Here is a 13,499-nt window from a genome sequence, read left to right on the forward strand (position 1 = left end):
ATCTTTAACCTTGCAAGATCCAAGCACAGATCCAATTGGGAAACAAAACCCAACACTTTAAATGTAAATGTAGTTGCACATCTACAAGGCAGGGTCTCCTAGGGCTGAGTAACAGATGTTTAAAATGCTACTGTTACCTATACCCGTACCAATGAAAAAACTCTGAAATCTGTTCACTACTAGGAAAAAGTTTCAAAGCACACAGAGCCAAGTTTGCAACAATCTCCTTGGCCCATCCAAGAAAGAATCCTGTTGCACTTTCCGCCTTGGATAAAGTACAGCGCATGACCTGATGCCCTGTACACTGAGGTTCGTGTCAGCCATTCATTACTGACTGCTTTATGCTCTTTTGCAAGAACTGGGACCTACAAAAGTCACAAAGCAGGTTTCACTTAATAGCACAGTTCACTTCTCTACAATCGCCTTTTGATCATATAATCACTGAAAATCACAATCATTTGTAAGTTTTACTTTTTCGGGGAGGGGTGCATCACATTTTTGGAATTCATCTGGACCCTGGCGTGAACGATTAAGACACAAAATTGTATTTTATTTTCTGATTGAACACGCCTTAGCACCCGTTCTGAAGATTCAGTCCTGTATGACAGTGTGTGACCCCAGCAGTCAATGCAGCTGTTTCCATTATTAACTAGGCGGTCAAAGCAATTTCTTATGGAGCCACATTTACCTCCCTTGCTTTGTACAGACTCTACAATCTGGACAGGGTTTAAAATCTCTACTGCAACAACAAAACCAGTTAAGGTCTAGAAGACTTGGCTCACTTTCAGAGGTAAGAAACGGCCAGCAGGTCTACATTTCTGCATCAGCACTCAATTTAAGACTTGCACAAAACTCACTTTTTGGGTGCAGCTCGCAAACTTAAACAAATGTATGCCTTCTCATTTCCACCCTCAGCATTCTTCACTACTTCTTTATCTCCTGAAATATTTTATCGACTGGCTCACATAAATCAAGCACGATTCCCGTGTTTGTTTGTTTCCAAAAGGAACAAATAAGCTTCTGTAATCCATCGCGAGCTTTTCCATTTAATTCATCTAGTATCAATGCAATACAAGAACCTGTTTTGGTAGGCATAAATCTAGTCGAGACAGATCTGGCACTCAAGGTGAACTTCTTTAACCTCACTAACTACATATACCTCCAAATGTGTTTTGGTACAACTCATTCTCTTTTTGCTCTTAAAAGATCTCTAAATTTATTGTTAAAGATGCTGAAAACTAATGAGGTTTTGCTTTAAAATCACAGCTTACATTAGCCTTACGATTTTGACCTTACAATAATTTATTTCAGTGCCCACACTGTTCTCTGCAAAAGACCTCTGGCTACGGTTTCTTTCCTCAACTTAGTATGCAGCAACAAACGTACAGTACGAATGCCATTAAGCTTGAAGTGGCACACTGGAGTTAAAACATCAAAAAGTCACAAAGAGGTCAGGATTCAAACACACTATGCTCATCATAACGAAATTCAACATGTATATAACCTGAAAAGGTAAGACTGAAAAACGAGCAGTGCTAAAATATCACATTCAATATTCAATCGCAAGCAACAGTTCATACTGTATCTGATGTCCGGCTGTTTTGATTACTCACAAAAAGCACAGTGGGTATCTGAAACCCTCAGTGAAACTTAACACCCAACTGAATGGATTGTGTATTTAAAAAAAAAGTTTTGCTGGTAAGCTATGGGACTTTGATTCTTTAGATAGCAACCAATGGGAAGTCACACCTAGGGGGGTATTCCAGACTGACATCAGCCTGACAGCATAAGCTTCTTCTTGAGTAAAGCACAATGTGGGTAAAGGCCTCACTCATGGGCTCTAGTTGAATGTTCTCCCAATATTACTATTGAATAGAATGTATTGTGCTGAAAAATGAGCAAACTTTACACACAAAAGCAATATACTTTGAAAATGACCAAGGCTGACTAAAATCTACCATTTGAACTTCAAGTTACAACAAGCCACCTCTTCAGTTACACTGTCGATGTTAGTGTAGCTTCATCCATTAAACACAAGAGGAAACATTTCCAGATACTAGATACTGCAGGCATGTTTCAAACTAACATTACAGACCGTTTCAGTTTAAACATTTCACAAATGTACAAAATCTCTCACAATGCCCCAGAAATGCAATGCTAGAAAAAACTTTTAAATTATGGCTTCTCTTCTCTTCTACGGTATGACCTTAAGCCTTCTCAAAAAAAAATTTAAGTTCCTAGAATTGAGTTCTGTCACCTATACACAGTTTTGGTTTGAGCATAAACAGAGTGAGATAGCATCTGCTTCAACAACTGGTACAGGGCAAAACAGCAACAAACTTGTATTCACAATACCTAATGTTGCTACAACCAAAAGGATCTGCTTTCTTCTTTTTTTTTCCTGATTAGAGCCTTGAAAAATAACATTTTTTTATAGGAAATGAAAGTCACATTGCCATAACGTGGTAATGAGAAACAAAAACAGATGGTTACTCGTTAGAAAGAAGGTACTTTTTGTGTCCATTTTAGCAGACGGTTTTAGCACAGTGCAGAGAAGTGTTTGTGGAATATGTGAAGATATTGTAAACTGACTTAAGCAGCACTAACAGTACAGCACGCTGCGTAATAAAACAAAGAGCTCTGAAGATGTTAGGTACAAGAGTTGCGCCTAGAAACCACTTGTTAAGTGGGATTTCTTACTCCCTTGTTGAACTCATCAATGACAGCATCTGTCCAACATTTGACCATTTTAGCTTTCAGGCTTTTCTAACGTTAGCGTATTCCCTTGAGAAATTGAACATGAAAAAAACAGGGAAACGAAGCGAGCAGCTTAATACGCAGAGATTTAAATAGACGTCGTTAGAAACGACCGTTCTGCCGATGCTCATGTTTTTAACATCCAGAAAACTCGTATTACAATCTACTCAGGTCTTGGGCCTGTGTTCATGGTAGAAATTTCCACGTGCCGCGACCCTCACCCACGAAAAGCAGCCTGAACATGCATGTGGACAGCAGCACTGTCGTGTAGCGGGGGGACGGGGACGGGGGAGACTTCCACGCCGGGCGCCTTCGCGGGGGGAAAACAAACCACGCAGAAACGGCGAGCGGATGCCTTTGCCAGCCCCGTCTTAGTCTCCGTTTCAGGACACGCCACCAGCCAACTGCCGCGAACAGCGCGACACTTCCACGCGGAAGGCGCCGGACGAGTGCGTGGCCATTCCCACGGTCTCGCCGACTGAAGGAATGAAGGCGGAGGACGGGCTCCGCTATAGCTGACACTGTCTGGGCACTGGGGGCGGGTGGGGGGGATCTGTTTACATCCTGTGGAGATACGACACACACTATAACCCCACCACCACCACCACGCAGAAATATCCCCCTTTCTGTTGTATTTTAACTCAAGGACGTGTATGAAATAACCCCCCAAACGCGTCTCCTCCACCGTCCTGTCCTCGCACAGCCCGCTGAAGAAGACGTCCCTATCTGTGACGGTGATGTTTTCTTCATTTTCAGGCAGAGGCGCGCTGCCCGGCTCGGAGGGGGGGGGGGACGATTAAATAAAAACGAATGATGATGATGATGATGATGAGGGTCCGGTTATGAGGAAGCCGCTCGGCTGCTCTTGTTTTTGTTTTTTACCTGCGATAGCTGCCGGGGGTCCGGGCCGCCGAAGAGAGACGAGCTGGAACTGAAGCTGATGGCTCCTCTGCGGCTGAGGACGTGCTTGGGGACCGGCCTGTCCAGAGGCAACACCGGCAGCTGGTAACATACTTCCATTGAACTCCGGGGTCGAGGAGAAGTCGAGAGAGGCAGAAGGATAACAACCGCGGGGGGGGGAAAAAAATAAATTAAAAAAATAACAATTAAAAAAAAAATAAATAGCCGAAGCGCACCAAAAAAAAAAAATTAAAAAAACGTTATGAAGCCCCCATAAACAGGCGGTCTTCCTTTTAATTTTTTTCCTGAAATAATCAGTTTTATGTTAAAGACAAAAAGTACTTTTTGTTCGGAAAGACAGCGGACTTGCGTGGACAGCGGGCATGAATAAAATGTATCTTCTTCTCTTTTCCTCGCGTGTCTTCTCGTGTCCCATTTTACTCGCCTTTTTGTTCATCGGGCTGTTTCTTCGCCCCTCTTTTCAGCCCAGATCGGGGCCTACAAAGGAAGAGGCCTCTGTCTTTTTTGTGTCTTTTGAAAAATGCTTCCTCATTTTTTTTCTGTAAGTCTCTTTTTCAGACGCGCTTCATCATGACCAGGGCTCCGCCGTAGGAAACACAATCAAAGTCGCTCCCCCCTCTCTCCCCCCACCAAAAAAAAGCAAAATCACTTCCCAATCTTACCAAAAAAAAATAATAATAATAATAATAAACGGGAAAAGCCTTCCAACGGAATAATAAAAGCTTGTTGCTACAACGACCCGGGGCTGTTCAGTCTGTGTTTACGTGCAGCGACAGAGGCGGCAGCAGCTGATAAAGTATCAACATCTTTATTCAGTCCCTTTTCCCCCCTTCGCTCACATTGCAGGCACAGGGCTCACGCCGCGTTTCAGAGACATCGGGCTCCCTCACTGCACCACAAAACAGAAAGTAGCTGGCTCTGAAGGGGGAGGAGAGGAGAGACACCGCATTTGGAGCTCCATCGGCACAAACGCACATTGATTTGGCACCACACGCACACGGAAGAGAGCGGTTCGGGGACAAAAAAAAACCCCGAACAAAATTTAAAAAGCAAAAACAAACAAAAAAAAAAGAATTAAAAAAAAAAGAAAAGCAGGGCACGGTGATTTCCTATTACTACCCCCGGGTTCTTCCTAAACGTTACAGACTCCTCATGAGAACAGGCACCACCTGCCAGAGATGGAGCTGTTGAAGCGCCGAGGAGAGGGAGGTGGGAGGGGGGGGGGACGCCGAAGCGCTCTTATCGGCTCGGTCCAATGGCGAGGCGGCCCCGGCTGTTACGCCCTCGGTGATTGGGCGCCCCGGCGGCCGGGCTCTGTCACCTCGCCGCCCATTGGCCGCGCCGGAAGGGTGATTCCGAGGCTTTGTGATTCATGCGGCTGTCGGAACGAGCTCGCGGACCTCGAGTAGGGTATTCCACCCGCAGCCGGGGTCTGCCCTCGCGCCGGCCGGCCGCGTGGCTGGTGATTACCGTGCCGGTGTGAGTCATGCCGCCGTACTTGAGCAATGATTTCTGTGTTAACTCCTCTCGCTGCCAAGTGGAGAGGTTATGACGAGACAACAGGAGCCGGGAATTATTCCCTGAGTGGGGGGAACCTCACAGAAGAATTCCAGTTGTAGTAAATCCCATATGAAGTTGAACGTTTTGCTTTATTCACCAGTTGCGAGTACATTGCAGTAGTTATGCTTTATAACTCTCCGTCCCCCAAAATGTTATTTACTAATTCAATAAGCACAATAAATAGTTTGTTAAACTGCACATATTTCCTAACAATATTTCTGTATATTGTAATTTGCTTTATGTGCTGATGTAATTAGGGAATAATCAATACCATTCAGAAACGGAACTATGCAATTCGGCAACGTTAAGACAAATGCTCTTAGGATAATACAGTATAATCAGTTGGCTTGCAGGGTTCAAACGCACTGTCTGTTCTGCTAGCCCTGAAGTATAGCTTAAAGATTTGGAACTGGCTACTCCAGTCCAATACATTGGTACCAGTAGTGATAACTGTACTGGGGTGAGTGGGATTTAATGTTAAAACTGGATTTAAAACTGGTGGCTCTGTTTTAATTGCTAAAGAAGGCTCAAGCGTTTGGTATACCTTTCATTTTTAATTGTTATTTACCGGCAGCCCAATATCCATATTTACTGAGCTGCTTTCCTCTTACCTAGGGATAGAGCCTTATCCCTTGCTAGGACTGACATGCACAAACCCGTTCTGTGTTGTACAACTGGTCTGCCTTTGTGTCACTATAAGGTAACAATTAAACATATTGCAAGCTAATTATAAAGTTCTTGTAAGATAACATTTCAATCATCTCACAAATACAGAAACAAAACACAGGCTAGTTTTGTTTAAGGTACCAGAAGCGTTCAGAAGGCCGTGGTGTTCTGCTGCTGGATATTTCTACAGTTAGAAAGAGTAACACTTCTATGTTTTGTTTTCAGGTCAGCGTTTACCCGAGATCGTCTTGTTAATAACGTGTGCATGTAAATCCAGCCTAAAATATGACCTTTTGCTGACACGGCGCCTGTTTGACAATGTGCCGCTAGTAATGTGTTTAAAAACAAACCTGGGCGCTACTTCTTGTGCTGAAATGATCTTTGAAATTTGTGTTTGCCAAAACATTAAAGGACGTGCTGTCTGTGAGTAATGTGAAGACACAGGTTGATGCATGTTATTATGTGTGTTTCATAACAGTCCTTTTTAGCAGACTATATCTGTATGCTGAATGCTAATTATTAGTCTATAACAGAAAAACACCTGCTTCCTAATTGGCATAAGCTGTTCCTAAATGATCCATCCATCATGCTTGTGAGGGTCATGGCCGCACTTTTTTACATTTACTTGTTGTAAACTTTAATATTTAAGTATGCCCCCTTTGTCTACGATGAACCGTTTCTTTATTTGAAATGCTTTACATTACACTGGAGTCTGTGAAGATTATCGAGTCAGATCGACAGTATGAATGGCTCTCTGTCACTGTTTTGAGATTCAATCAAGTTAATTAAAAAAGTAATCCGATCTGGAATGAACCTTTTTCCTTTTTTGAGTTTTGAGTCCTGTAGTGTTGTTGGGGGGAAACTTGGCAAACAGGCTGCCAGCAGGGGGCAGGATGAGACGCCGCACTAGTCTCTTCCAGGCAATGCTGCCAAATTTATCAGTTTGCTCAGTAGGCCGGGCTCTTTATCTCTTGATCTAAATACAAATGTTTGCCAAGGTTTCAAGACCCAAAAGGTTTGTGAAGTAACTTGTTACACTTCCTGCCAATAATAAGGGTTTTCTGGTCGTAACTGATAAAGACTCCGTTTTTAATCAAGTTGGGGCACCTGTCCAGACCACATTTCGAATATGATTTATGTGACACTTCATCTGCAATACTTTTTTTAACATTGATAAGTTTTGTATTTTAAAATTAGCCATGTGCAACTCCACATTATGAAAATTATATATTGATTTTCTTTTATAGAAAGTAATGTGATTCATCAGAAAAAAACACAACTTAGGGATGTATACAGCACACAGACCTTTTTATTCCTAATTAAGTGCCATAAAATAGCGATATAAATGTTGTTAAGGGTAAACAGAAAAGGATTTTTATGTTTTGCCTAGCCCAGTGAAGGAAACAGCCGGTTTGCTACAGTATTATAGTTGCTGAAGATCTAATCTGGGGGCTAGCAGTATCCACCCAGATGAAATGTCCTTTTTTCTGTGGACAATGTAGTGTTTGACTGGAGAGCAGACAGATGTCTGTTTTGATTATGTTACTTCATTAGGTCTATAAAGGTAAACTGAAGACAGACTGAAAGAAGATTTTGCTTCACTTCTCCTTTACAGATGGGAGAATACTGCACACACGGCCTCTTTTTTTCCTCTGTCTGACCAGAATATTTCAGGTCTTCTTTCATCTTTGCATGGGACACTGGCTTGTCCTGTGTCACAGCTCTCTGCTGCCACCCAGGTAAATTATTGTACCCTGATTTCAACAAGGCTCAGTAAGGGTATTTTTCCCTGCTGCTCCTGCTGACTATGCAAACACCATGTGCTGAATTCTGCAACTCGATATTATTCATTAGACGCTTTGTTTAAGAATGTTTCCAGGCAATCACAAATGACATTCAGAATTATTTCACATTATCTTCCCTGCACTCATTTTCCTTTTCCTTTGCTTGAATTCTTTCTTTTTTCCCCCAAACATTTTGGATTTACTTTTTCTTCACTTGAAGCTAATGAAAATTGTTTTCACTTATTGCAAATGCAGATTTGCTTTACAGTTTAGCTCCTTCCAATCATTGTACAGTATCTTATTGAATGTTTGGTTTTCAACATTTTAAGCATCTCTTGCTTGATTTTTACAAGTAGAACTTGTTTCAAAATGGGGGAATACAAATTATATATATTATAGTGAGGTGGTCCAAAATGGATGGATGGATATATTGTAGAATTCTGCAGCCCCCACCTCCTGGAATGGACTGTTCCTGTGCCTTTTTCCATTTCCTGCTCCCCCATAAACAGATGGAGAGGCCCATGCTCTCTGTCTTCTTCAGCTTAAACAACAGCACCTGTGTTTCTCTCCTTCTTCTCTTCCAAGCTTATGTGGGCTCTTCCCCTAAAGAGCCAGTTCAGTCCTCCTGAATTTCTTACTTCTCCTGGCTTTACAGATAAAGGTTTGAAAAGACTCCTATCTGATTAAGGTGAAATATTTTAATTTGTGCATGTGTGCACTACATATAAAGTTTACAACAGATACCCATAGTCCTCAATTCTACAAAGAGGCGCTCTGTGAAATATTTTAATTAGAGATTATGGAGCACAACTGAAAGTGAAAGGAAATTAATATTGTTACAGCTGGAAGTGACTATGGATGTTCCTCAAAAGAATCTAGAAACAATGGGCAATTCCTAGGACATTTTCAGCTTCAAAGCAAAGGGGATGTTTTCCGAGCTGTAGGGGAGCCAGATTCAGTGATGAAAGCAATCGTAAAGTTTACCTGGGTTTTCCTTAGTTATGTTCTGGGTAAGTGATTAAATGCCAATCAACACAAGTCACAAAAGAACATCAGATCAAGGCAGAACAGAGGAAGAAGAGAGCAGACCACAGCAGACAGGAGGAGACATAACATAAAGCACGTGTGAGGTAGGAGGGCCTTGTTTGAGATCACCCAAAAAAGGCTCTACTGGAGCCAGGTATTTAAATCTCGCTAAGAGAGCTTGCTATTATTGTAGTTTTTAGGAAACTGGGATTTCCTGAGTGAAGAATCCCTTTGTTAAAAATGGTCTCTCCTTCTTAGTGGGCGCATTTTATAGTAGATTAGGGAGATAGGCTCCCATTTGTTTTGTAGGTTTCAATGTAGGTTTTATTCTGTTTGGTTGAGAAGGCAGCTTATTTCTCCTTTGTAGGCATTAAGAGTCTGGGATTTTTCTGGGTGGGGAGGATGTTACGCCCCTGAGACGCCATGTTTGTAAACTTGTGCTGTATGGAGGGAAACGTGTGTGTTGTGAGTAGTGTACTGGGTGTTTTGTCATTTAAAATAAATACCTGTTTAACCAAGTGTAACCTGAATTATTACTCATTTCATCAAAACTGTGCCGGAGGACAAAGAACTCGTGCCACTAATTATACCAACCATTCAGGTACAGCAAAATCTTAGCAAAATCTTTACAAGTTTGGGGTTAAGATTATTTATTTTACTTACTGATTTATCTGATCAATTAGTTCCCGATTTTCTTGTAACCCCCCATTTGTAACAATATACAGTATTTTCTAACTATACATTATTTTTATTTCATTATCCACTTCATTTGTGTTTCAGGACAAGACGTGAATGCTAAAAACAATAACATAAAGCTTTTTTTTTTACTTTCTTGCTACTACAAAACACTCAGGAAAAGAGTCATCCTTGGTCACACCAGCCTTCGATGAAGGAGAAATGTTTTGTGAGGCCAATGGAGAATCTTTACAGGAATATATTCCTTCCAAGAGTCTAATCAAAATTAGAGACATTCATGAATGCGTTTTTTTGAAGCAAAGATATACGGTATTGTATTGTTTCTAACATGTTTGCATTTTGGCGATTGTCAATTTGTTTTTTCTTTGTTTTAACTGCAGATCTGATAGCATATGTCAAGGCAGATGACTACAAACACACCTGAGTGTACAGTACATAGACTGGGTGGATCCGGCTTAGTTTAATCTTGTTTTCAAAAAAGACAATGTTCGCAGGGTGAACTGTGGAAGAGATTGGAAGGTCTGAGCTTGCAGCTCTCAAAGCTGGTCTGAAGGTTTGCCATACTTCACTAGAGGGCTCTTTCAATACGACATACAAGATTTTTCACCATCATTCCTATAAAAGCAAAGACTTTCACATCTGCCTTGACTTTTGCAACAGTTAAAATGACATTCTGTTGCATAGTTTCAGTGTGCATTTAAGGATTGTCCCATGTAGAAAATCACATCTGGCCGGAAAAAAAAAAAATTGAAAAGAGATGAGAACAAAGTGCAGCAAAGTTTTTTTTTTTCAACATTATCAGTCCAGAATACAGAAAGAAAAGCTGAACTTTAAAATACTTTTATTGACACCAATAGCGGAAGAACAAACCACATGGCATTTCCTGTTAATTCAGTTTTTCCTTTTAAATATAATAAAAACCCATTTTCTTCAAATATACTTACACAAGCCTTCAAGCTTGTTTGTCTCTGATAACAGTAGCTCAAATACACATCAACAGCTGGCTGTCACATGCTTGAAATGTTTGCCAAGGGTATGACATTTTAAACAGATTTCTTCTTACTGTGTATGTATTGCAGGTTTCTAACGGTACACATGGTTGTGAGATCCCAAAGAATATTTTAGTCCAAACTGCGTTTTTTACCTTTCAGAGAGGAGAACAATGAACGCAGACCCTTGCATTTTCTTCTCAAAATGAAGACTCAACACCAACATCTGCACTTTAAACTTTTGAAATAATCAAATAAAATCAATATTTTTTGGTTAAACTATCCATTTCCCCTCTAATGTGTTTCTATTTTACAGAAAATCTTGTCTTTAACTAGGATATATTAATAACAGTCCTTTATGCATATTTTGATGTCTTTCACTGTAGAGGTGTGAGTCTTTTATTTGAACTCATTTTATACAGTAGTCACGTTTTAGTGGGATCCATTTTTAACCATTTATCATGAAGGCTTATTTAACTGAATTGGTATGATATTAATTTTTAAAAATCTTTTCATAGTCGTGGCATTAATTTCCCACAAAGCCGCACTGTTTAAATGTCTCATTTATTTTATATGAAATGTTTTCTTCAAAGGCATCTTTATACATTATTTTAGAGAGGTCTTAGTCCGTGTGCTAGTGATTATATAGTTACGTAACTGTTCTATCCCAAACTTCAGAAAAAATGAAATAATGTAAAACATTTCAAGAATTATAACTATTTCCAAAGTGTTCAAAGATCACATCTTTTCTACAATACTCTTTTATCACCGTTTTTATTTTGCGGTTGATGGATTTTGTTTAGTGACCAAGTACATCAACCTCAGAAATAATGATACTCTTACAGTGTTGAAACTCTTAAGCTTTCATTTACTGTCACGCAGTAACCTCAGGGACACGGAAAAGTGATCACAATCTGTTCCTGAAATCTGCACTATCAAAGACTCCACCTAAAGCTATTTACTTTATGCCAGTGCAGGAACATGTTGGGTGAACAAGAAAGTAATGCTTATGTTTCTTGCAACAATGTCAACAGAGAGTTTAATAAAGTCCCTGGCTGCTGCTCAACATAAATGGAAAAACAAGCCTGGGATTCACAGAAGAGCTAGGAGCCAGGGTGAGGTCTTCAGCATGCAACAGCACAGCCCTGCTCACGGATTCTGTGGTAAACAGGGGTAAACAAAGCAATGAAAAGGTAGTGCGAACCATTCACAAAGACAAGCAACGGGACAGCAGGATTCTTGATATTACACTGTGCACTATATTCATGAATCCCTGAGCAAGTGCAAAAACATTGGCCTGAAATTAGCACAAAGATGATAAATTTGAACACTAATATTACTATTACTATTGTTACTGTTACCACTGCTACTACTACTACTACAACTATTGCAACCTGACTCTCTGTGGTCATTAAAAATCCCAGAGTGTTTCTCAAAAAGAGTAGGGGTGTAACCCTGGTGTCCTGGCCAAATTTCCAATTGGCCTTTACCAATCATGGCCTCCTAATAATCCCCATCTATGAACTGGCTTTATCACTCTGTTCTCCTCCCCAAAGTGCTTTACAGGTAATGGGGACTCCACCACCAATGTGCAGTCCCACTTGGTTGATGCGACAGCAGCCATAGTGCACCAGTACACTCGCCACACACCAGCTCTCAGTGGGGATGAGAGCAGAGTGATGGCCCCACTAACACCTCTTTCAGCAGCAACCTTTTCCCCAGAGGTCTCCCATTCAGGTACTGACCAGGCTCACACCTGCTGAGCTACAGTGGGCTGCCAGTTGTGAGTTGTAGGATGATATGGCTGCTGGCGCAGAGCTTTAGTGAATTAGGTCCTGTGTAAATGATTAAGTGTCAATCAACTGTCCAGAAAGACGCCATATAAACTCAGATTAAGACAGAGAAAGGGGAAGGAAAGAGGAGAAAAGGGTCAGACCACGAGAGAGAGAGAGGAGACAGCAGAAGAAGAATTCGAAGCTTGTGTCAGGCTAGAGTCCCTACTTTATGATCATCCCAAAAAAATGTTACTGGAGCTACGTATTTGATCCTTGCTAAAGAGAACTTGCTATTCTGTATTTTTAGGGAACTTGGATTTGTTAATAAATACAGGTGTTTAGCCAAGTGTGCCGGGATTATTACTCTTTTCATCAAAGCTGTGCCAAACAACAACGGATTCACATGCCTCTAATTATACCAACCACTCAAGTGAAAAAAAGAGAAATCCATAGCTGGGGGTTATGATTATTTTGCTTGTTGACTAAGCCGTTCAATCAATTCCTGCTTATTCTCCATTTTGTTACCCCTCCTATCGTAACAATTTGCTAAATATCTCTTTACTCATATCGAATACCAGCTCTGTATTCAGAATTTACTGAATTTATATCACATTCAGGATGAAACTGAGAGATTTTGTAACTAAAATACCTGCATGTAATATTTTTTTCTGAAATAAGCTTATTGTAACACCATATTGCAACATTCACATTAATTGTATTGTAACATTAATTATTGTAACATTATCAGCGAGAATGTTCAGAGGAATATTACACACTTTTCTTTCTCTTTTCTAATTGCAAAAGCCCATACGTTCCTGTGAGACGATTTAGGAAGAGAAGCCCTCTCAAGTAGTTATTTCAGATGTACATGTACAGTACATACCAGTCCCTGGACGTATCCTGAAGCCCCAGGCAGGAAGCTCGTTCCCAAGCATCGCGTATACAACACACCTACCTGTACCCCAGGAGATTCATTGAATTAATTCTCTTAAGCATAATTACACGCCCTTCCCAGTCCAGGGAGAAACAATAAACCGGAACAAGTAAATTGTAATTGAAAATCTTGCTTTGAAATCACCAGGGACACAGAGGGCGAGGGAAACCGGAATTCTTTCATTTAGAGGATCATCTGAGTTTTGTGTGGGAGAAGTTCATTAATTAGCATTCAATTAATTTTAGATCAGCAGTTGTGCTTTTCAGAGACATGGTCTCTTGACGCTTGACAGCAGACAATAATACCTGGATTACATGCCTGCAACATGGAAAAACAAATTATTTGACAAATGTGTTTGGGCACCCTCGCTTAACAATTTTTTGTGTCCACT

At 40.7% G+C, this 13,499-nt stretch overlaps 1 protein-coding gene across 2 annotated transcripts in view; it reads right to left on the reverse strand.

The window, feature by feature from the left end:
- pde7a (phosphodiesterase 7A) overlaps positions 1 to 4,854 on the reverse strand; it is a 52,881-nt gene extending 48,027 nt beyond the window's left edge. For both annotated transcript variants that reach the window (XM_015353671.2, XM_006634004.3), the window contains exon 1: positions 3,640 to 4,854. In XM_015353671.2, coding sequence (XP_015209157.2) covers positions 3,640 to 3,777 — 138 coding nt within the window. In that variant the 5' untranslated portion in view covers positions 3,778 to 4,854. The remainder of the gene's footprint in view (positions 1 to 3,639) is intronic.
- Positions 4,855 to 13,499: the final 8,645 nt, after the last annotated feature.

The sequence above is a fragment of the Lepisosteus oculatus genome, chromosome 6, assembly GCF_040954835.1.
Source record: "Lepisosteus oculatus isolate fLepOcu1 chromosome 6, fLepOcu1.hap2, whole genome shotgun sequence".
Lineage (NCBI taxonomy): Eukaryota > Metazoa > Chordata > Actinopteri > Semionotiformes > Lepisosteidae > Lepisosteus > Lepisosteus oculatus.